The sequence below is a fragment of the Enhydra lutris genome, unplaced genomic scaffold (assembly GCF_002288905.1).
Source record: "Enhydra lutris kenyoni isolate GAN:26980312 unplaced genomic scaffold, ASM228890v2 scaffoldscaffold13, whole genome shotgun sequence".
In the NCBI taxonomy this organism is placed as follows: Eukaryota; Metazoa; Chordata; class Mammalia; order Carnivora; family Mustelidae; genus Enhydra; species Enhydra lutris.
Window position 1 is genome coordinate 25,085,919 of NW_019154097.1, and position 23,363 is coordinate 25,109,281.

The following is a 23,363-nucleotide window of genomic DNA, read 5'->3' on the forward strand; positions in this document are numbered from 1 at the left end:
ATATGTGATTCTAGGCCAACATATACTTGAGAGAGTGAAAAGGGAACTAAACTCATGCTAAGTGTTCCAAACCTGTAGAATCACTTTGAGTATGACTCCTCTTCTCCAAAAGCTGAAGCTTAAATTTTGTAAAATAGAAAGTTTAACCTAGATCTGAGGTACTTACTGAAGGTTTGCAGTCTCCCACAATGTCCAAGAAATGTCATCAAGGGATCTATGAAACATTATTCAAAAATGTATCTGATGGTACATTTTTTACTGAGAAAGAGCCCAGAGTTTTCACATTTCTCAGAGATCTATAATTCCCCTCAAATTAATTCTTTGACTTCTGAGGTGATTTCCTGTCCATTAATTCAAATCTGTGCCATTCTTTTCCTTCCATTCATCTCGATTTGTGAATCTATTGAGAAGGAATGAAGATTCTGAACTGAAGTGGACAGAACGTGTACCATATGCCTTGATTCAGAATGCTTACAATTAGATCTGATATAGAAAATCAAGGAGTGACCTTATTTGTAACTGCAAGCCCTGTTAATGATTTGGAGAGAAAGAAGAGTTCCTTTTAGTTCTTAGGGTTGATGGGGCAGGAACCACTAATACTCAGTTTCCAGGAAGAGAGTGATCTGCACTCAACCTGAGCTCCTTAAAACCATCCAAGGATCCTCAATTGGAAAAATCCCCATATATAAGATGGTGGTGACTTAATAAGAAATATATATTATAATATAATCGTATGCTATAGTGTATATATATATGTGTGTGTGTGTATGTGTGTATATATAGTATCTATACTATAATAGTATAGATACTATATATTATATAGTATATTATGTATGTGTGTATATCTATCAAGAATATTATGTGTGTGAGTTTGTATATCCTATTAGTTTAAATGTAATCAGGCTATTTCTCGATTCTTCTCTTGGATAGGAGATTGTGCTACACAACCCTTCACTTGGTGATAATGGAGGGGGAACTGTAATCATGGTTATTGTTGAAAACTTGTAGAATAACTTTAGGTATAATTCCTCATCTCTAAAGGTTGAAATTTTACAGTTCTTTATTGATCCCATTCCCATTCTGAGTCTATGGTTGTATGTGTCCACACTTGTCTCTCTTTGTTAAATTGACCTTTAACACTAATAATGTATATTGCCTTAAAGTCTTTTTGACTGTTATTAACAGTGCGGCATCAGCTTCTTTTTAGTTAATATTTGTCTAGCATATTTTTGTCCTTTTATTTTGAAACCTTCTTTCCCTTTATTTTTTAAAACTTATGTGTAGTCTGACTACCTGTCTTTCTACTCACCGGTTTTGTCCAATTACATTTATTGTGATTATCTGTATAGTAAATTTTGTTATTATGTCTATGTAGCTAGCTATTTTAATTCTTTTTTCTCCCTTTTCTGCCTTTTTAGTTTTTTAATTTTTTAAAATGTGAACATTATACAAACTATCTATTATTTTATGGGTTAATCACTCCACACTCTCTGACTCTATGATTCCTCCCCCTGATCACTTATCACCATGTAGTGGATCCCTTTTATTCTCCCTTTCTTTCCACAGAACAGAAACTAGGAGAAAATGTTTGTCATTGAGGTAATTTTATCAGCATAGGAAACCCAACAAGATACTTTTACATTAAAAATTATATTCTTGGATTTGAATAATCCCAAAGCCTCTTTTCTTTCGTTATGTCCATTTATTTTACTTCCCAATCATTCTTCCACTTTGTGACATGCAGTCTCTGTACAACTACGATTTTAATCATTGAAGGGAGCCTTGCTGTTAGTGTGACCTCTTCTTGCCCTCCTCTTTGAAGGGGGCAGATATGCCAGGGTCCAGAATTTTCCAATGATTTTATTTGATAGCTAATTAATGGCTTTCTGCAGTTTCCATGGCAATGCCACGCTTTGCTGCCAGGCCTTATCCAAATGGGCATTCTGTTCACTCTTTTGCCTTAGCATCAGCATATTAATCAGACACCATAGGTCCTTGGTTGCTGCATCAAATTGGTAAGACACTAATTGAATTAAAATCCTAGTTGAAGGCTTCAGGCTTCTCTTCCTCTCAGCTGGAGAGGAACCTTGTTAGCTCAAAGGGCCAGACCCAAGTAGGAGACACTGGAAAATCCACAGAACTTTGTGTCCTTTTATATAGCAAAGTATTTTTCTTTTGCCTTTGAATAAATATTTTGATGTCTGAATCTTTCTCTCTCCTTGAAAATTTCTCTATTTTCCTGATCTTTCCAATCATGGGACATTGCTGTGTTCTCTTTGAAATATGAAGTGATGCAGTCAGTATTTTCAAGGTGAAGGGAAGAGGATTTCCCTGCGCATACAACTGGTGAGGTCTGGGAATGAACTCAGGTGGAAGGCCCTAAGAGAATTGTGATTAAGGATTAAGCAGCATAATGCCTCTGAAGATCGCCTAGTGATCTGTTAAGTGTGAGTATAGGGGTTCCTATAGCATGAGTTCTTGAAGTGCTTGGAAGGTAGAGATGAAAGGAAAAAAGGAAGAGAGGCCACTGAGAGGTGGTCAGTCTTAAATTCATTTAGCAGGTCATTATTTCCACTTCTCATACAGACTTAAAATCCTCACTGTCTTTGTTAGGCTTCCCATTTAAAACCACAGTTTTAAAGCTGTTAACTGACCCTCAAGTATACCATGCATATTTATCCTTTGTATAAATATTTTGCATTTTCTCTTCCTTTGGCCCTTCTTCTTGCTATTTGCCCAACTCTGATTCACTTCAACACTCAGAATAAACATGCCCACGTAAAGCTTTGGCCAACCCCATTAAGAGAGAAAATAACTTCTCCAAGGATTCTCTCCATGTGCCTGACCCCACGATAGCACTCATCATAGTGTACTGTAATTATTGTTTATTTTTTCAATTTGGTTCATATGTCTGTATTTTTCATTAATTTGTGAGTGGCACAAAAGTATAGACCATGTCCTTACAAATTTTTATTTCTCTGACATACCCCATTCATCTAATAGACATTGAAGAGATGTTTGATGGTTTGCCAACCTTCTGCAAAATCTTATGCTTGAAGAATATCTGCGATGTGATCTCTGGCATGAAAGGATTTCTGGTCTAAATGAACAATGAATCCTCAAAAGCTGAGGTCCAAAAATCTGTGTGCATGTGAAATGCAAGTTACTGTTAAAGTCATTATCAGAATATATGCTAATTCATGCTAAAAACTGGAACACTAAAGTTGGAATTTACCACTACCCCCCAAAAAAGACTTAATCCCCCCAACTCACCGCCAACACACACACACACATACATAAACACACACTAGGTAATTCTTTACTTCTAAACTATATTAGGGATGGTGTAATCTTTGAGTCGTATTATCACAGACTGTGGTGACCCCTGAGATAGGTCTTTGTATTGTATCCAGGAGAGCATTAACTTGAGAGAGAAATTCACATTCCAAAACTGGAGCCAGGGAGTGGAAGGTATGCAAAGGCTGGCCAACGTATGGAAGAACAATCTAGTAACTAGATTTGTTTTATAACACAGAATGGAATGAACATTATTGTTCCCTTTCAGCAGAAGAGGAATTCAAGGAACGTGGAAGAGCTAATTAACTTCCTGTTACTGGAATGGTCAAGCCAGTAAATGGCGGTGATCTCCCTAAGATGGTGAGAAGGAGATTTGGACTGGGCAGAAGTTTAAACCAGAGGAATTCCATTTTTTTCTTTTGACCCTGAAATTGGTGATCCTATTTCTCTGACAATACAGAAACGAAGATTTGGATGTTCAGAAGTACCTCTAGCAAGTACCACCTCACCAAAAAGATAAACGTAGAGATCTTGAAGGCTAAGAAGTGGTATCCGCCCAAATCCTCTACAGGAGTGCTCTGAAATGACTTTTCTTTCTTGAGTTTCTCCTTTCAATTTAACTACGAAGTCCCAAAACAAGGCCTCTCACCTTCATAGATGCCAAGGAAACAGCAGTGTTATAATTTGTGTGTACATGCTGTGTGTGTGTGTGTGTGTGTGTGTGTGTGTGTGTGTTCGTTCTGAGTTTATCAAAGGATCATTTTTTTCCCATATTTACTTGGGGAAGTCTGCCTGGTAGGGCAATGCCATGTTAGAACTGACCCCATTTTAGTTTATTGTGGTTATTGATTTTTATTTAAACAAAACTTTAATATGCAAAGGACTTCTAGGAAATCTGAGACCATTTCTTTTTAGAGAGAGTAGGTGAGAGGGGTTTTTCAATTGAAAGAAAAAAAGCTATCAAAACAACCTGAGACGGAAAAATGCTTCATCCCCTGGCAGTGTAGCTGGAGGAGAAACCACAAAGTGGCTGGCGTGATTTAGAAGGAGGAGCGCTGCCAAGGGGGTCAGAAGGCAGAGTTCAAATCCTTATTCAGACCATAGCTATGTGTGGCCACGGGCATGCCATTTTCTCTCCGTGCCTATTTCACAAACTAAATCAAGGAGTGTGACAGCAGATATCTGAGGGCCCTTATTGTTTTCACACCCTGTGATGATGTATCTGTTTCTTCCCTGCAAACCCCCTTACTGTCCTGCTTCAAACAGCTTCAGTTTATTCAGAATGGGTAAGATAGCACGGTCATCACATCCCCACCCCTGTGCAAGAATGAGTCAAAAGAACCACAAGGAATTAGGCATAGAGAGGGAAGAAATCATAACCCAAGAAATATCTTTATCTATGTCCATTTCCTCCCACAAGGAAAAATGGCAGTGTCGGTTGTACATTACATATATCTCTCTTTCTTTTAAGCATTTAATCTTAGCACCTGCACAGCAGAGATCTTGGCAATTCATTGCATATGCTCTCCCCTTCTCCCCCCACAATACAGCACCTGAGGCCTAAGAAGCAACCCCTCCAAGCTCCTCCAAAGGCTGAGACCCTTCTTCATGACAGAGTATAGAGATAACAAACATGCCCGACGGTTTTATACAGTTGCTAGAACGTTTTCGTTTCCAACGAATGAAGACTCTTCCTCCTTTTCTTTGAATATTAATTACATTTTACAAACTTGTGTTGTGTTTTGTTCTGCTTTGCTTTTTCTGTTACGTTTGTACAACAAAAGGGAAAGCCCACGGCAAGGAGTCTCAGGTTAACAGAGCTTGGCTGTCATCTGGTCCGACTGTTTGAGGATCTCGGTGTTGTAGAGGTCCAAGGCGTGGTTCACCCTGATGATCTCGCTGTTGGTCAGTTTCAGCCGGTGCTTCAGCATACAGGAGAACAAGTCCAGCTGGGGCTTCCCTGGGGCCACAGGAGGGGCCAGGCGATTAATTCGGTCCCGAATATCCAACAAGAGGAGCATCACAGACGAAGAGGAATAGAACTGGCCACCTTGCGTGTAGGACTGGTTGACCTGCTGCACGGCGCTGCGAAGGAGGTCGGCGTTGAACCGCAGGCTGTACCCAAACACCTGCACATCCGAGATCTTGATGTAGAACTGCCTCTTGGAGGGGTCGGACAGGTCCACGGGGCCCTGGCCAGTCTCGTTTCGCAGGAGGGTGGGTAGCCGAGTCCGACTACGTAGGTAGATGTGGACCGTCTCGAAAAACGTTTTCCACCGATTGCCCAGCAAGAGAGTCCAGTTGTAGCACTGGCTGTTCTGGAGACGAATCTTCTCCCAGCGCGGGTAGCCAAATTCCCCGAAGGGCATGTTCCAGCCCTCGGAGTGGCTCCCGCTGAAGGGGTTGACATAGACAAAGAACATGGGGTCCAGGCTGCTGTTGCGCATCTGGCAGATGCGCATGGACATGCCGATCACCATGTGGATGAAGTCCATGCGGTTCTTGTTGCTCTTGAGCGTGAGGGACATGCGCTTGCGCCACCGCGGATCGAAGAACGTGTCGAGGCGGATCTCGTTGCTGATGAAGGTGGTGTGGACGTAGAGGCGCGAGTCCATCTTCTGCAACAGGTACTTCAGCTCCAGGTCCTGGAAGTCCAGGTCGGTCTCGAAGCTGATGAACTGCTCGCTCCGCTCCGAGTCCACGTTCTGGGGTTCGCAGCGGCCGCGGTAGAGCTTGTAGCCCTTGTTGCAGGAGCCGCAGAGCGAGATGTTGGCCAGGCTGCACATGGCGCAGCTGTTGTTCCCGCCTATGATGCAGGGGATGGGGCGCTGGCACAGCGTGGTGCTGCCGTGGCACACGCAGCTCCTCTGGCTTTCTAGGAAGGTTCCCCAAAACCCGTTCTCGTTGCAGTAGAGAAGCGACTGGACCCTCGCGAGCCACTGCTGAATTGTCCTGGGGGATAGAAGGAAAATGGAGACTGTTAGCCACCGGGGGTGGGCTGGAATAAGTGTTCTTTGGGGTCCCTCCAGCTCCAGGATTCTGCTATACAGTAGCCCCAAAGGAGTTGGATCCAGGAAATTAGAGTGTCCGAACTCAAAACACCCCTGCCAGATCAAAGAAGATCGCAAAAATCAGCCACGGAGAAGAACTCAGGGGTTTGTGTGTTTGATGGGCATCACGTGTTTCAGCCCCCTTCCCAGATTCTGCCCAGGAGGTAATATGACATCCGACCACTTCGAACAAAAACAAATTATAGTCTGTGTTACTCTAGAGATCACCTGGTGCTTCCACATTGATGATCTTACATGATCCTCACACGTAAGAAAGACGTCATCGCCCCCTTCTGCCCCCACGCTCCAAACTCTCAGTTCAGTGGGACTTGCATCACAGCACGGGTCTCTAGGATCTCCCTTCCTCACGGCCCCTCAGCACTTTTACAAACACTACCCAAGCCTGTCCCCTGGTTCCCACCACCGAAACGTTCCAGTGAAGATAGATACGAGATCAGATAAGCAGCAGCAGAAGAATAGGGAAAAGTATGGAAGGCGGTCAGCTCAGTGGCCTCTCATCTTTCCTCATTTCTGTGCGAGTCATCTCTTGGCCATCTTCCATGCTACAAAGAATCCCTTACATGTGTCTGGCACTTTTTACCCTGCACAGGGCACATCCGCTTCCATTCTCTCACTTGAGCCTCACAACAACACCCTGAAAATAGCTTGGGACTTGAGGTCAGTCAGAGATTGCTTTAAGTCCCGGCTTCTCCACTCAGGAGCTGAGGCGGTGCCGGGCGTTTTCGTTCACCTCCCTAATTGTCACTACCATGCAGGGCTGTGGTGAGGACAAGAATTTTTATGCCAAGCCTTCTCCCCAAACCCAAGTGGTACTAAGGACTCAATAAAAGTTAATTCTTATTATTCCTGCAAAGGGACTCTCAGCTCCATTTTACAGATATGGTGAGAGAAGCTCAGAGGTGACGGGAAGGACCCAAAGCCATACGGTGAGGGAGTGGAGAAGGCTCCTGGCTCATTGCTATTCGTTTGTTTTGTTTTGTTTTTAAATCTGTGGAGAGGGCACGGATTGCATGTAGCACTGGGTGTGGTACAAAAACAATGAATACTGTTACACTGAAAAAAAAAAAAATCTGCATCAAGCAAGAGGCCAGAAAGTCTGTCTTCAGGCCACAGTGTGCTGTGGTAATGTTGATGACGACAGTGATGGCGGCGATGGCAGAGGTTCGTGATCTCCATTTTAGGAGCCTGGGAAGAGAAGCCCTCCTGCATCGGACTGCCTGGGGTAGGAGAGGTCAGCAAAACCTCAACCGTACTGCCAGCACCCTGGAGCCACGGCCACCAAGACTGTGCTCCGAGATGGGGGCAGGAGAGCCTGAGAGTGAAGAGCAGGTGCATTGGCCCAAGCAGAACCGAGTTCAAACCTCAGTCCTGTAACCAGGGACAAGTCACTTCATGTCTCTGAGTCTCAGTATCCACATCCGAAATGAGAGTGATGAAGCTCACCTTCAGCAGTGGTGGGGTGGCGGGGAGAGGACCGTGTGAGATGATATTTAAAGCATTCAGCACGGAGCCTGGCATAGCTCAATTATTAAACAGGTAATAATAATAATAATCACTCTTATCCCAGAGAATAAGCTATTCCTTTGAAGGCACTGAGACACTCTCAGGGATTTCACTCTCTCCCTGGAGTTTGAGGGAAACCATTTTATTCTATGGGACATTTGAAAGTGGATAGCGTTGACACGGCTTCCCAGAACGCTCTGCTTTAAATGAGTTCCTTATCAACTGAGAGAAAATGGAGGAATAATTAGCGCGCTCCTTGAAGCTGCTCTGCCTTTTAAATCCACGGAACCACCCGCCCCTGGCAGTGAAACCTCCCTCCTGGCGTTCTGAGCACGGTGGGGAGACACCTGCTCTCCCTGTCCGCTTCCCCTCCGGGCTGGAAGGCCTGAGAGGGAGAGACCCGCCCTCCCCTGAGCGGCTCAGCCCCCAGCATGGATCTCCCACTGTCTGCGGCATGAATGAATGCTTGCTGAATGACTGAACCACAAAAATTAATATTTTCCTTGTATTTGTCATTAAAAAAAAAACACACAAAAAAACCAAAAAACCGACGTCTCTTTTCTCCCCTCCGGGCTGCAGTGTTCGTTCTCGATACCGCCCACCCGCACGGCTCCAGGCGTCCCCAGCCTCTGCTTCACGAGACCAATCCCATTACAGCCTGGAGAACAGCAGCAGGCCCAGCCTTCAGGAAACGGAGCTGGAATAACAATGAGCCCCATGGCTCCCACCTCCCCAACCAGAACATTGACTGAATATTGGCTCTGAGTCATCTGATATTTTTGTGAGCCGCAGGGGCCCGCCACACGTCTCTGATTGCACGGTTCCATCTGACGAGAGCGTCATTCCAAAATGCCTCTTTCAAATGGCCCACACTTGCCCCTGTCACTCCCTCTCCAAGTGACAGGACAGTACCCCATTTAGAGCTCCTCTGTTCCCATCTGCGAGGCATTCTATAACCCCGTCGAGCGCCCCCTTTCTCGTGTCTTATCATTGGGACCCTTTGTCAGCCGTGCAGCCCCCACTCCTTGAATCAATGCCTCATTGTGGCTGAGCCCTCAGAATCCTTGGTTGGGGGAGAGAAAAAGATGAAAGTCCCCGGTGATGATGCCACAAGCGAAGGGGCTAGTGGCGAATTAGGATTCCAGGCCTGTCGCACAGGAGGGATTGGGGACAGAGGGCCTCTGAGGCGCATCAGCGAGCTGCGTGGCACCTGCATCTCCTGACCTCAGAATAATCATGAGGTTGTGGGCTATATCAAAGAAGGCATTAATGATCCAGCCAGAGGACTTAGAACGAGGCCGCGTGCAGGGGGAGGGGGGCAGGGAGCGTGAGGCTCGGGGGCAGGAGGAAAGGGAACAGGGAAGAGGGAGGTGGAGCACGGGGAAGGGTGGTGAGAGGAGAACCTGCCTGGGTGCTGGAGACTGTGGGGGCGACCGTGGAGCCCGACCTAGATGGGCAGACAGGACAGTGGTAGGAACAGGTGACTGGAGAAGGAAAAGAGGGAATGAAGTCAGAGTGGGCAACACAGACATGCAGAAGCTCAGCTGAGCCTTCATTTGTCCTAACTCATAGGCTCAGGGAACGTGGACACTGGGCGGGCCACCTGAGGGCAACTCAGCTTTTGCTGAGAAGCGGGGACTGGGTGTTAGAGACGGGGAACAGGGTCACTAGTGAGAGCCCTGATTCCCAAGCTCAGCCAACTGTCTTTGACTTTTCCATCCTTCCTTTTGTGGAGAAGAGCAAAACCAGAAAGACAAGCTCATTCCAGTGTTTTGTGGGTTTGTTCTTGACATAAGCAACTTCTGGTAATGAGGAATCTGCTTTACCCAGACCAAGCTCCTACACCTTCTCCATCTCCAGCCAGTGGTCTGGGTAGTGATCACGGATATTCAGAAACGTGGCAATGCTCCCCGGCACAGAGCACCCACAACCAGCCAAGGGACCGGGCGGCTTACAACTGGGGAGCCCTCGCCGTCCCGCAGACATTGTGCCGGAGGCTGTAGAGCAGTCCGTGGGAGCAGCTGAGTCACAGACGGAGACACTGAGCTCTCGAGGAGCGAGACCCACAGAGTCACTCCATGCTCCCATCCCACACCCTCTAACCCCCACACCACCGGGCGTCGTGCTGCGTACCGTAACGGGAAATTACAACGATGCGGCAAGAAGAAGAAGGACACAGGCCACGAGAAGAGAAGTAAACTGAAATCATGGAAAAATACTGAAAGTTGGAGGGTGTGAAGGGCCTATTATCACATTCCTCGCTTCCTCTGGACCTGCCAGGTTCCTTCTCGTCCATTCACAGATAATTGGAGCTCACCGACAAGTGCTCGGGGAGAGGCTGGGGACCAGGGGTAGGAGGGACTGTGATCTATAAATACCATTTCCCAGGCTCGCTGGTGACAGCCTGCCTCAGCCCTGGGAACAGAGGAGCGGCTTAATAGGCCAGCTCCAGAGGGGAGGGTCGCACAAAAGGCTGACACAGCCCCACTGCAAGGCAGCTGGTGCGAGCCAGAGAGGACCAAGTTTTTAAATGTTTTCCTCTGTCCCTGGGGATCCAGAGCCTCTTCCTTTTGCAGCCAGAGATGAACTCCAATACCTCCAAATCAGCATCTTTCTGTTGGATGTGATTTCGATTCATTCTGATCAGGGGAGGGTCGGGGAGGGGTATGGAGGGCAGGGAGGAGAGGAGGAAGGAGTTGAGGGCAGCAAGCAGCATTTTTATTTCCAAATCCGGAAAACCTTGAAACCTGATTGGTGGGCTCCCTCCGAGGGCCACGTGCAGCAGGGTAGACCTCAGAAGCAGAAAACCTTCCAGAAGAAGACTGGGAAATGTTTGGCTCCTTCACCTTTAGACCTGAACATGGAGACTTTGGGGCTTAGGTGAAGAATCACGGTTTCCTGAGTACTTTCTACGTTGTGGCTATTTTCCTCCTATCCTCACATCAACCCCCTGAGATAGGATGACTTTGTGATTTTCATTCTCCTGAGAGGACACTGAAGGCCAGAGAGGGACTGTGACTTTCCCATGGTCACACAGCATGGATGTACAGATCAGAGCTTGGGATGTCTGGATCCAAAGCCAGTGTTCCTTCCAATCACTGGTGTACTTTCCTTACCCTCTACAACCCAGGCTGGAGGACAGGCTAGGCTCCCGGCCATGCTACCCCACAGGCCTCCATCTCTGCCTCAGCCAGGATTTCCTGGCGACCTGACAGGTCTCCCAGCGACACAGCTGGAGTCGCTCGTCATTCGGAGGACAGAGGCTCTGCCACCCAGGGCTTCCCATCAGAGCCTTCAAAGACACACACCTCCCTTTCAGAACCACCCGGGTGGGGAGCCCAGGCTGGGATTCCTAATTCAAGCAAACTCCCCGCTGATTTTAATTGGAGGTTTTGCCTAAGACAGGAATGTAGTGCCGGGCCAGTGGCATTTTAGGGAAGATCACACAAACCGAGTGCCAAGGAGAGAGGGGAGAAAGAGATCTAGGCTAAAATAGAAAACTATAATCCATAACTCCCGTTTGCCTACCAGGAGTGTTTATTTAAAGGGGGAGAGGAAATGGAAAAAAAATGAAATTGGAGTTCTGAATTATTCTTTTATTTATGCCCTGTGCTTCTTCCTTGACATTTCTTTGACACTGTAATGGGTGTCTGAGTAATTCCATGATCCTCCACAAAATCTATACTCTGTAGATGGTAGACTAGACTGGGAAGGCAAACAGTTGTTTCTAGTCTTCTGATGATGCACTGTTTTTTGGTGGTGTTGTGTGGGACTATACGTGTGTGCATTTGTATGCAAGTGCACATGCACGTGTGTGCATGTGCATGTGTGTTAAAAGCAGGGTGCTGATAAAAATGAGTGTGTCAATGACAGAATGTTCAGGGCTCAACTGTAGGAAACCTTCATTTATGGACGTGCTCGAGGGAATTAAGTGGTCATCAGACCCACTCTGTGTTCCTTATTTTCCCCCGATAAATATTAAGCTTTTAAGCATTCCCCTCGTTGAGCTTCCATCATTGCCTTAATAACCTGTTTTCCTTGCTCGTCTGGGTCCTTCACATGATGTCAGAACCTCATGGAACGAATGGCTCACAGCCATAAAGAAGGAAAGACCAAGAGAAGAATTTGGTAGTCCTTTGTCATGACGAAGATGCCTGCTAGTTTGGAATCACGGAAGAAGTAATAGGTCTGATTTACAGAGGACAGAGGTAGAGGGTAGAAGAAGGAGGAACGGGGAGAACAGCCCTGTGAAAAGGCAGTGGAGTCTTTAAAATCAGGTTGTCAGGAGCTTAATCCGGGAGGATTATGAGACAATTTTTGCAATTACACAGTTCTGTGTCTGGAAGGAGGTGACAGGTAACATCGGCTGCATATTCAAATCCAGCATTTTGCTCTGGGGCATGTATGTGTTGGAGGCAAGTGAAGCAAGGACCTGGAAGCCAGTCTGGGGCTGAAAGAAAGGCTGAGAGCACGGGCAGCTCGCAGGGGGAGGGCTGCAAGGTTTATTGGTCCTGGGAGTAGTCAGGCAGAATAATGAGACACGTAGGCCCAAAGGCTAGAAAGTAAAAAGGGGCTGATTGGGTCTAATGGACTAAAGTCCAGTCATGAAGCACCATGCTGGTTATCTCCATCAGTGAGTAGGGCAGGGACACAGAGCCATCACAAGGGTGGGAGTCAGCTAGTTAAATAAAGCCTGGACCCTGCTCTACTGCTGTTTGCTGTTGGATATTTGACCTTGCTGTGTGACCTTGGATAAGTCACTTGACCTCTTTGATTCTCAGTTTCCTCATCGGTCAAATGGGGAAGGTAACACCCACAGCACGCTTTGTCTTCAGAGCTGGAATCAGTAACACAAAACTCCCAGGAGGTTTGCAGTGCAAGACCGTTGACTGACCCTTAACCGTTATTGTTACTGAGGGCAAAGAACAAGTAACTGCATTGTATAAATGCTCCAGGTAAAAATATTCCTCTTGGTTACTAAAACAGCTCAGTTGATTATAGCTTAATACCCTCGTCGCTCTGGTTACTCACCCTCCATAGTCCTAATGAATGCTGTCACCGTGATGCCTGAAGAAAAGGCGAGACATGGGCTTTGGAGTCAGGCAAGATTGGGTATTGAAACATAGCTCTGCTGCTCATTATTTAACCTTTGGCTAATTGCTTGTCCTTCCGAAGTTTCTGTTTTCTTAACTACAGAATGGAGTAATAATACAGTACGTTTGAAAATCAGGTAAGACGGTAGGTTTTCTCCTGAAAACAAACTATGGTGTTTCTCTGGCTCGCACAGAAAATGGCACCTTTGAAATAAGTAATTATAGATGATAAATCCAGGGACAGAGTTCAGTAAGTGTCACTGGGTCAATTGGATACTGACATAAAAACAGCAAAAAGAACAAAACCTCTTCCTGACACCTAATCTCTTATGTACCCCCAAATCATAAACAGATGAATTACAGATCTAAATGGGAAAAGTAGTAAAATAATAATAACTACCAACATCAACCAAACAGCTTCGTTAGAAGAAAACATAGGGAGACATTATGATGGTATTGGAGGAAACAGAGATTTTTTTTTTTTTAGCTCACCATAAAGGAAAAAAAAATGATTAATAGGGATATATTAAGATAAAACATATCCATCAAAAGATACCATTCGAAGAATAAAATGGCAACCCTTCATTAGAGAGTAGATTTGCAATACCTCTGGCCAATCAAAGACTGTATTTATCATGTATAAGGAACTCCTACCCTAGTTGGATGCTGGGCTGGTCAGGGGGCTCCTAGGGCTGCTCTTTAAATCAGAGTAGATGCGACTTGAGAATGCTCTCGTTAAACTATTTAATATATGTAATTTGTCCCAGAAATAAAGAAAAAAAAAACTACAAAGTGGTAAGAAGATATCTGATAATCAGAAGGGAACAGAGGCAAACGAGCTGAACAGGCACTTCATAAAAGAGGACATTTAAAAGACCAATAAGTACATGTAACTCCACTTCATTAGTCCTCAGGACAATGCCAATTAAAACTCCGACGAGATACATGCTTCGACAGGATAGCTAAAGGAATTGAAAAAAGACGGGGACTGCTAAGTATGAGCGAAAGAATGTGGAGCAAGGGAGACTCTTTCGTGCTATTGGCAGGAAAGAAAATTGGTTCAGCGAATTCGGAAAACTGAAATTAACTACTTGAGCAGATATCTGGTATAAAAAGAAGAAAAACTGAGCCACAGTGAGTGGGGCAGTGAACAGTAGCTCCCCCAGGGAGCAGGCTGGGCGTGCCCCGAGGAGGACACTGTGGGCGGGGGGGCTCTGCAGTGCTCATAACGGGGGCTTTTTATTTTTTATCTGGGTGCTGCTGGTGGCATGTGTGAACTTATCTCGTGAAAACTCATCTTCCCGTACACTTAGGATCTTTTCAGCTTTCTACAGGTCTATGATACCTCACTAAAGCACTGATTTAAAAAAATGTCCTTTAAAACAACCAGAATTACACAATGAAAGCAGTAGCCCTTTGCATTTTTATGTCACTTTTAAACTTCCTAAAACTCTGCTTTTTGGTGCTCTAACTTGATCTGCACAACTCTCCCTTACCATGGTTTGGGTTGAGAGGGGATCCTGCATCTCATTTTATTTTTTTTAATTTACTTTTTTAATAAGTCTTTATTTATTTGACAGAGATCACAAGTAGGCAGAGAGGCAGGCAGAGAGAGAGGAGGAAGCAGGCTCCTTGCTGAGCAGAGAGCCCGATGCGGAGCTTGATCCCAGGACCCTTGGGATCATGACCTGAGCCGAAGGCAGAGGCTTTAACCCACTGAGCCACCCAGGCGCCCTGCATCTCATTTTAATGATAGGAACAACTCAGCTCAGGGAGGGAACGTGACTTGCAGCAGGTCACCAGTGAGTCGTCACATCGCTGGGATTATAATTCGCCCATTGTGAGCTTGCTGGCCAAGTGGGAGGGCGGACGTGGGGAGGTGAATTGGAAGTGTCTCTGAAGGGGGGTAGGAAGGAGCTATGCACGGATACTGTAAGAACTTCGTTCTATTTCTGACTCAGTCCTCTGAGCTTCTAGATTCTATTCTGAACAGGAAGCCACTTCTGAGCCCCAGGGAGGGGGGAAAAAAAGGAAAGAAAAAAACCTAAAAACAACAGAAAGGGTCTGAAGATGCTTATTTTCTTGCCTTACGTCAGCTGAGTGAGTCAACTACCCTACTTGCTACAACTGCGGAATGACAAACAGGGCTCAGAGCGCAGATCTGCCTCGTAGTGTTGGTTAGAACGAACCCTGCCCATCCCTCCCGGGGAAACCAGCTGGCCGACGCATCTCCCGGCCCGTCACCCAGACCCTACACTTTTGGGTTGCCGCAGGGTTCTGCCTCACAGACTGCCTTCTTTCTACCCTCATAAATAGAAAAGAAATGCCAAAGACATTCTTAGTTAAAAGCTTCATTGCCCCATGGTTGGGAGGGCACTTGGAGGCTTCTGTGACTGACAGGCAGCTGCTCTCAGCCAGCCTGGGGTTATCTGTGGGCTTGTACCTCTTCTGTAATAGGACAGTTTAATACACACTCGCAATAGGTCTTTGTCACCAAATTGCCACCCTCCCCCCACAAACACACACACACACACACAGACACACAGAAATGAGTAGGTTAGGGACTATCAAAGTAGCAATTTACTCCAGGGAGAGCTGTCTGTGGGTTTAGAGTGACAGATTTTCAGAATCCCAAAGCTGAGTGATGCTTAGACCAGATGGGGTGCATGGGAAACAGAGCCCAGGCAGGTTATGTGCCTTGCTTAAAGTCACACAAGCGGTACCTGGACGCTCAGAGCCACAATCGTCCCGGAAGAGCCTCATACACGGCAGAAAGGGACCATCATACCTGGGGTGAAAATGCACAGGGGAAAAGGAAATAGTCACACTCCTCAAGGATTACTGAACACTGGATCTGAACGGTTACTAATTCCTGGAGACAGAAAGGTCAGCGTGGTCCACTAGTCTGAATAAGTGTTTATGGAGGTCAGGTAATCACTGGAGATTGAGCTCCGTCTGGCTCATAGTAGGGCCAGGGGTTATTCCCTGTATTTCTCTGATTCTAGAACAAATACCTGGAATTATTCCATAACTGAAACTTGTAGCGGCTGGCAGAATCCTCTTTCTCCCCACTTCCAATACCCATACTGCACATTGCCCAAATAATGAAATCATATTATGGAACATTCTCTCCCTTTAACCAGCTTCCAAGAAAACAAAACAACAGTAAATAAACATGCACCTTGGTTGAAACATGTAGCAAGGGGTCAGAACCTTAAGATAAATACACTAAACAACAATCATGATTGACAAACGTTCCAAAGGGCAATTGAGTATTACAAAATGTTTCTTCACAAGGTCTCTGAAGGGTGCACCTCTCCCTTCTACTAAAATTATTACACTGCAAAAAAAAGTAAATAAACAAAAGTCACTACGTATGATGGGTGGCTCACAGATCCTCTCAGAGACAGATCTATATTTCCTTCCCTTGAAATCTTGGCAGATTTGACCACTTTTTTGACCAATCCAAGAAGGCAGAAGCGATTTACCCTGTTTACAGACTCTGATCTCAAGGGACTTGCAGCTTCTACCTCCTGTTCTTGAAAAACTCCCTCTTGGAGCTGAGACCACTTACAAGCCATCTGACCAACCCGTGGCCACGATCCCATGAAGAAATCCTGCATAGGGAGAGGTGCACAGCCGAGTCCAGCCTCTGGCTATCTCTTCCAAGGCACCGGACACAGGAGTGAAGCTTTCTTGGAAGCTCCAGCCCAAGTCAGCTGCTGAATGAATACCAATGAGTGACTTCAAGTCAACTCCGTGTGGAACAGAAGAATTGCTCAGCCAGTTCGGACATGAATTGCTGACCCCCTAGATCATGAACATAATATGATGGTTGGTGCTTTAAGCCTCTAAGTTTGGGTCAATTTATTATATAGGCAATAGATATGCAAACTACTGTATAACATCAGCCCCAAAGAGAACTGAGATGATCTCTTCCCCATTCCATTACTACCAACCGATGCTACTGTACTAGGCAGCATTCTAAATATGTCCCCTCATTCCCCAAGATTCCAGGCACTAATCTTCAGGACCTGTGCAAATAATAAGATATCTCTCCCGTGATGGTGGTCTGTTATTGGGCACAGCTGGCCTAAAAAATACCAATTATCTAAGTGTACCTAATCTAATCAGGCAGAAGGCTTTCTCTCACTGTCAGCAGAACGAGAGCTCTGAGATCTGAAGCACAGGAAGGATCCATTGCACCTTCGTTCCTTTGAAGACTGAGGGAGTCCACATGCGGGGAGGTAAGAGCAAACCCTGACTAACAACCAGCAAGGAAATGGTGACCTCAGTCCTCCAACCACAATGAAGCGAATTCTGCCCACAACATGCATTGAGCTGGCGCGTGGGTTCTGGCCCAGACCGTCCCCATCTTTATGGCCACCTGTGAGGTACGAGCCAGAGATCCAGCTCTACCATGCCCAAACTCCTGACCTGTGGAAACTGTGACATAATAAATATCTTTGTTTTAAGCCTCCAAATCTGTGGTTCTTTGTTACACAGCAATACCCAACTAATACAAGCTTCTGGCCAACACACTTCTCCACTTGTTTTTGTTTTACTCTTTACTAAAATGACAGGAAGACTTTGGCTGATCATGTAGATTCCCTGCTGATGACGACATTTTATGATGGAATAATTTTAGGTCATCTACCTTCCTGAGCCTCAGACTCCTAAGGTAAAGCACCCCTGGTCTTGCCTACCCTCCACCATTACCCTTCACATAGTTCCCAGCACCTAGTCAGCACTCACTACGTATTTGTTGAATGAAGGAATGAATGGATGAATAAATAAAGATTTAGCACAAAGATTAATGTAAATATTCTTCGACAAAAACCAAGAACTATGCCAAAGATGGCAACAGAAGTAGTAGTATCGCAAGATGCTGGGCCAGGCATGACTTTCTGGGAGCCTTAGTTTTCTTACCTGTAAATGGGGAGACTAATCTTTGCTGTAGCTCCCCGACAGGTTATTATGTGTATGGAAGTAACAAATCATTGATGGGAAAGCCCACTGCAAAGTAAAATAACCTGTACATAAAGTATTTGTCTTAGTTTACTTTGAAAGGTTAGGAATGTCCCCAGGCCTAATGGGGTAAATTTATTCTCTAATTACACCAGAAACCGAGTACCTTCCTGCTGTTCCGTTGGCTGCTGCTGGCTCGCAGTTGTGCCACCTCCCGGCAGGAGCGGTACCTGCTGGGATGCGAAGCCATTAGCATCTGCTTCAGCAGGTGTTAGGAACTCAAGTCAAGGAAAACAAGCTAAAGGATGAGAATCTGTTGACGGGAGGGATACTTGTGGTATCACACCAAATAATCTGGATCACTGCCTCTTCGTCTGGTGTAAAGCACTCTTTTCTAAGGCTGGGTACTGAGGAACCCAATCTCTTGAGAAACTTCAAGAAAGGGTTCTATGGCCAAATAAGTTTGAGAAACTATATTCATACGACCCCATCTTTATTGAGGGTTTTTTTCTTTTTTAAGTCAACATTTCCTAAACTTTTTCAAAGACATCACTTCATCTTCCCCTTGCCCCATCACAATATCCTATAGGATTCACTTAGGGGAATTCATTTTTGCTTAGTTTCTACTGAGTGAAGGAACACTCTATTTATAGCAGTGAGGGGAATATTCTAATCCAAGGTTAGTGTAGCCCTCAGACCAGTAACCTCAGTATCATCTGGGACCTAGGAACCAGTCCACACTTGCTGAATCAGAAACTCTGGGTGTGGGGCCCAGCAATCTATCTTTCAAAAAACCCTCTAGGTGATCAGAATGACCACTCCTGTTTGAGAGCCACTGCTGTGATCCACAGTTCAGTGGTAAAGCTCACGTCAACACAGCGAAGAAACAGTGAATCCTTTTACACCTGGGAGAGAAAGTCCATTGATTTTCTAGCTCATATTTCAAATGGCTAGCAGAGAACTTTTACTAAACCAGAACATTCCTTCTAATTTTTTTTCTTCCAATAGCTACTCATCAGCTAAATGATAATATACAAACTCCATAGTTAGGTATTCAATTCCTCCATAGTTCCATCTCAACATATGTGTCTAATCTTAATAACAATGAAGAAAAATACATAAAGAGTTAATGTTTATTGACCACCTACTATATGCTAAGAACACTGCCTATATATCTTAGGTAATCTTCACAATAACTTGATGGGGAATGCCCTGTTATTATCCTATAATAAGATGATGGCACTTAGGACCAGAAAACACTGAGCACACAGCTCACCCCAGGATTTAATGCCAGGCTGTCAGGTTCTAAGCCCATGCACTCATGTTCTTTTTTTTTTTTTCCCTGTTTTGTGATTTCCCATTCCGGATAGAATTAATTTTACAGTCAATTCTTGATATGTCGTTTTCTGGAATAGAAAACCATTTTCTCCATCTCAAGTGCAAAGTATCATCATCCCTCAAATTCCATCTCAAAAACTCCTTCAGCAAACAGTGTATCACTGTGGGCGGGGCAACTTGATCTGTCACTGTGAGCTGGGGGCATATGCCGGCTGCTCTCATCATGGAATCTGTGGTCAGGATGGGGAAGTCTGGGATGAAACACAATTGCAAATGTGCCAAGTGTTGGAAAAAACTGCCATGCGGGATGTAGTAAAGACATCCCGTAGGACTTCGCAAACTGGTCCTATGTTGTCTGGGCAATCATCCCTGAGAAAGGGGGTTTGATCTGAAAGTTAGAGGATGAATAGATTAGCGCAGGCAAAGAGGCGAGGGGATGCTCCAGTCTTCCCCAGTAGGAATGTATTTCTCTCCCTTCTTACCTCTACTGGTCCTCAACCTATTTTTACGATAGGAACCATAATGGAATCTCTTTTATAGGCTTATTGTAAGGATGCAATGAGTAAATATACATAAGGCACTTAAAAACATGCCTGTTGGGCACCTGGGTGGCTCAGTGGGTTAAAGCCTCCGCCTTCGGCTCCGGTCATGATCTCAGGGTCCTCGGATCAAGTCCCACATCAGGCTCTCTGCTTGGCAGGGAGCCTGCTTCTCCCTCTCTCTCTGCCTGCCTCTCTGCCTACTTGTGATCTCTCTCTATCTCTGCCAAATAAATAAATAAAAATCTTTAATAAAATTTAAAAATGTGCCTGATATATATGTGAACTATTATTATCATTATTTTTTTCTCTTACTGTATGACCTTAAGCAAGTTGTTCCACTAACAGTGGCAAGTTAGTAGGAGTAAGTAAGAGCTTCTGTCTCAGGACAAACTGGTGTAATTGACCTTCATGCGAGTGACTTGTCACACAGCTGACACTCTCCCTTCCATCAGATAAATGCGTGATGCTCACGGAATACTCACGACTGGTTGGTTATGAGTGGACAAAGCCCGCATGCCTCTGTTCCCTCCAAGTAACAAGCACGCTTGTTCCCACATGTGCTTAGGCCAGTTGTATTTGCCATGATTACACCATGGAAGTCAAAGTCAAATAAATCAATTAAATATGAGCTGTCTTTTCCGTGGAAACTAATTTGAATTCCATGAACAAATTCTAGAAAGACATTTGCCGGGGGGGGGGGGGGGGGGGGGAATGCCATCGATTGAAATAAAGGGGAAGTACCTGAAAATGATTAGGAGGGGATGTGAAAATCTGCAAATGTTTAGATTGTTTCCTAAGAGTCTTTGAACTGTTGCTCTACTTTGAATAAACAGAAGTTAGAAATGATATACAATGACGGGTGTGGTTTATGCAAGAAAGCCAGTAAAATGTCAAACAGAATATACCAGCACCCTCAAAAAAGATTCTGGCCCTGCTTCAAAAGGCTGGCCAAAGAATATGCATGTATATATTTTAAGTTAAAATAAAATGTGTTTAGATATGTGCGGATGTATATACATTTTAGGATTCCCTATTTTTAACTTAACTTTTGCAATTAACTGACAAATTATCGGTCTCTAATTTTGTCTGATAAGGAGCCGTGGGCTTTGACACCTTACAATCTGCTAAAAGTGGCATACATGTTCTTTTACTGATTTTCCAACATTAGGTATTATTTTTATCTCTACCATGCCAATTAGAAAAGTGAAGCTCAGATACTTTAATACTGTGCCAAGTTTACATTGTTAGCAAATGTACCTTCTTCTTGGCCTATCAGACTCCAGAGTGTGAAGTCTTAGGTATCGTAAATCCCACTGCCTCTCTACCACATTGTCACACGCGGTCGGGCTCACGCTTTGTCTCTCCCAGGGGAAACATCTATTTCTTGAAGGCGGAAATAGTGTCCTCATCAAATATCTAGGGTTGACTACCCCGGTGCTCCTGATTATAATAATACTGTACCTGCACATTTCTTTATAAGTTACCAAGGGTTTTCACATATATCCTATAAATTGACTGGGACGTCAACTCTACGGGGTAGCTATTCTTATTATCCTGAATGTACAGATGAGGAAACAGAGGACTCGGGTACGTTTAGAGATTTGTGGAGGTCACACATGTCATAAGTAGCAGAGCAGACACTGCCAGTCTAATAAACTAAACCTGACTTCGGTTCAATAACATATAAGAAGTCCTATCCCTCTGTCCCACTGCAGGAGTCTATGAAGATTAAATCCCCAGGCAAGTAACTATAGGGTTCAGAGAGAAGAATCAAAACCAGTGTGCAGACTGAGGGTCATCATAATAAGGCTAACGATTATCTTGGTCACCAGAATCTTTCCATAGACACCAATTAAACACCGTGTGGAGCAGGAAATATGTTAAAAGCTGACATGGGTTCAGAAGCTACGGCCCCAGGATTGGAGCCTGAGGTGGACGCCCCCAAGAGATTTTCATCTCAACAATGCATAATTACATTGTGCTTGGCGAAGGCCCGGACTGCTGGGTCAAGGCCATGTGAATCTGAGAAGTAAAAATAAACCAAAGACCAAGAGTCATCGGAAAATGCCAATAATTATACCGCCCGCCCTCAAGTTAAAGCCATGGATCTGCTTTGCCTTACAACACTCTAACCTCTGCACAAATCAGGTGACAGCACGCCGCAAAGAAACACCAAATCACACTGACATTAACTACCTACTCCGCGTCAGGGATTTTTCTTCATCTCAGTGAATTTCATAGACTTTGGGACGTGCCTATTTTTGTCCCCCTTTTGTTTCTTTGTTACTTTTTTCTCTTTTTCTTCAATAGGGTACATTTCACAAAGTCTCATATGAAGCAAGAAATACTTTTAGGATTTGGATCCAGGTCAGCTGAAGACAATCTCCATCTGCAGTTTCCATCTGACCATAGTGCTGGGACTGTCACAGTCTGAGAGCTTCAGTTTTAATCCTGGTGTGCTCACGAATCCCCTGGGTGACCTTAGACAAGTCACGTCACCCCTTCGGGCCTCAGTTTCCTCACTTATGAATGAGGAAGACAATCTAACCCTCCCCAGTATATGTGGAAATATCTTTATATTATTTATATGGAAACGGGACACCATTGTAAAATATTATCTTGCCATGCCTTTGGGACCCCATTCCAGGTAGAAAATAATTCGTTTGTCCATTCAGTGAACAACGTTTTTTGAATAGCTACTGTGAGCCGATTCCCATGCCAGGAAATGAGGGTGTTCAAGTGGTCAAGAACGTGGGTTCACACACTTGTCCGGAGCTGACAGTCTCATAAGATGGACAGGTGTTAATAAATAGATAAGCAAAGGTATTATTGTAAACTGAAGTTTGGGGCTTCGTTTGGGAAGTCAGGATGTTAGCAAAGCATGTCAAACAGGTCCTGACACCCTTTTAGTGCAAGGACCATAGCTACTGCAGTGGAGGAAAAGGAGAGAACATTCCAGGTAGAGGGAAGAGCCTCTGTGAAGCCCTACAGAGTGGGAGAAGCAAATGCATTGAGGGAAATGAAAGATTAGTGGGGTTACAGCCGTGTCATCCAAGAAGAGGCACGCAACAGAGAGCCAGGAGGTAGACAGGGGTCAGATCGTGGTAGACCTGTAGGTCAGTTTAAGATTTTGCTCTTCCTCCTAAGAGCAGAGATTAGTTACCAAACAAAGGCTTTAAGCAAGGGTGCCACAAGATGGAATTTGCTTCTTATATCATCATTCTGACATTCAACCATTCAATGACATTCAATCATTCTTGTGGAACGTAGACTGGAAAGTGGGTACAACAGATTCTGGGAGACACACTTAAATGGCCACTGGAGGGGCACCTGGGTAGCTCAGTCGGCTAAGCCTCTGCCTTTGGCTCAGGTCATGACCTCAGCGTCCTGGGTCCGAGCCCCACATTGGACTCCCTGCTCAGTGGGGAGCCTGCTTTTCCCTCTCCCTCTCCTGCTCCCCCTGCTGTGCTTTCTCTTGTTCTGTCAAATAAATAAGTAAAATCTCAAAAAAAAAAAAAAAAAGGCCATTGTAATTTGGAGCTAAAGATCTT

The 23,363-nt window shown here is 45.0% G+C and overlaps 1 protein-coding gene across 1 annotated transcript in view; it reads right to left on the bottom strand.

Annotated features, from left to right (window-relative positions):
• Nucleotides 1-4,017: 4,017 nt before the first annotated feature.
• LOC111146103 (BMP/retinoic acid inducible neural specific 1) overlaps nt 4,018-23,363 on the bottom strand; it is a 171,476-nt gene continuing 152,130 nt past the window's right edge. The window contains exon 8 of the mRNA XM_022501493.1: nt 4,018-6,249. Within this exon, the coding sequence (XP_022357201.1) occupies nt 5,109-6,249 (1,141 nt within the window). The 3' untranslated portion in view covers nt 4,018-5,108. The remainder of the gene's footprint in view (nt 6,250-23,363) is intronic.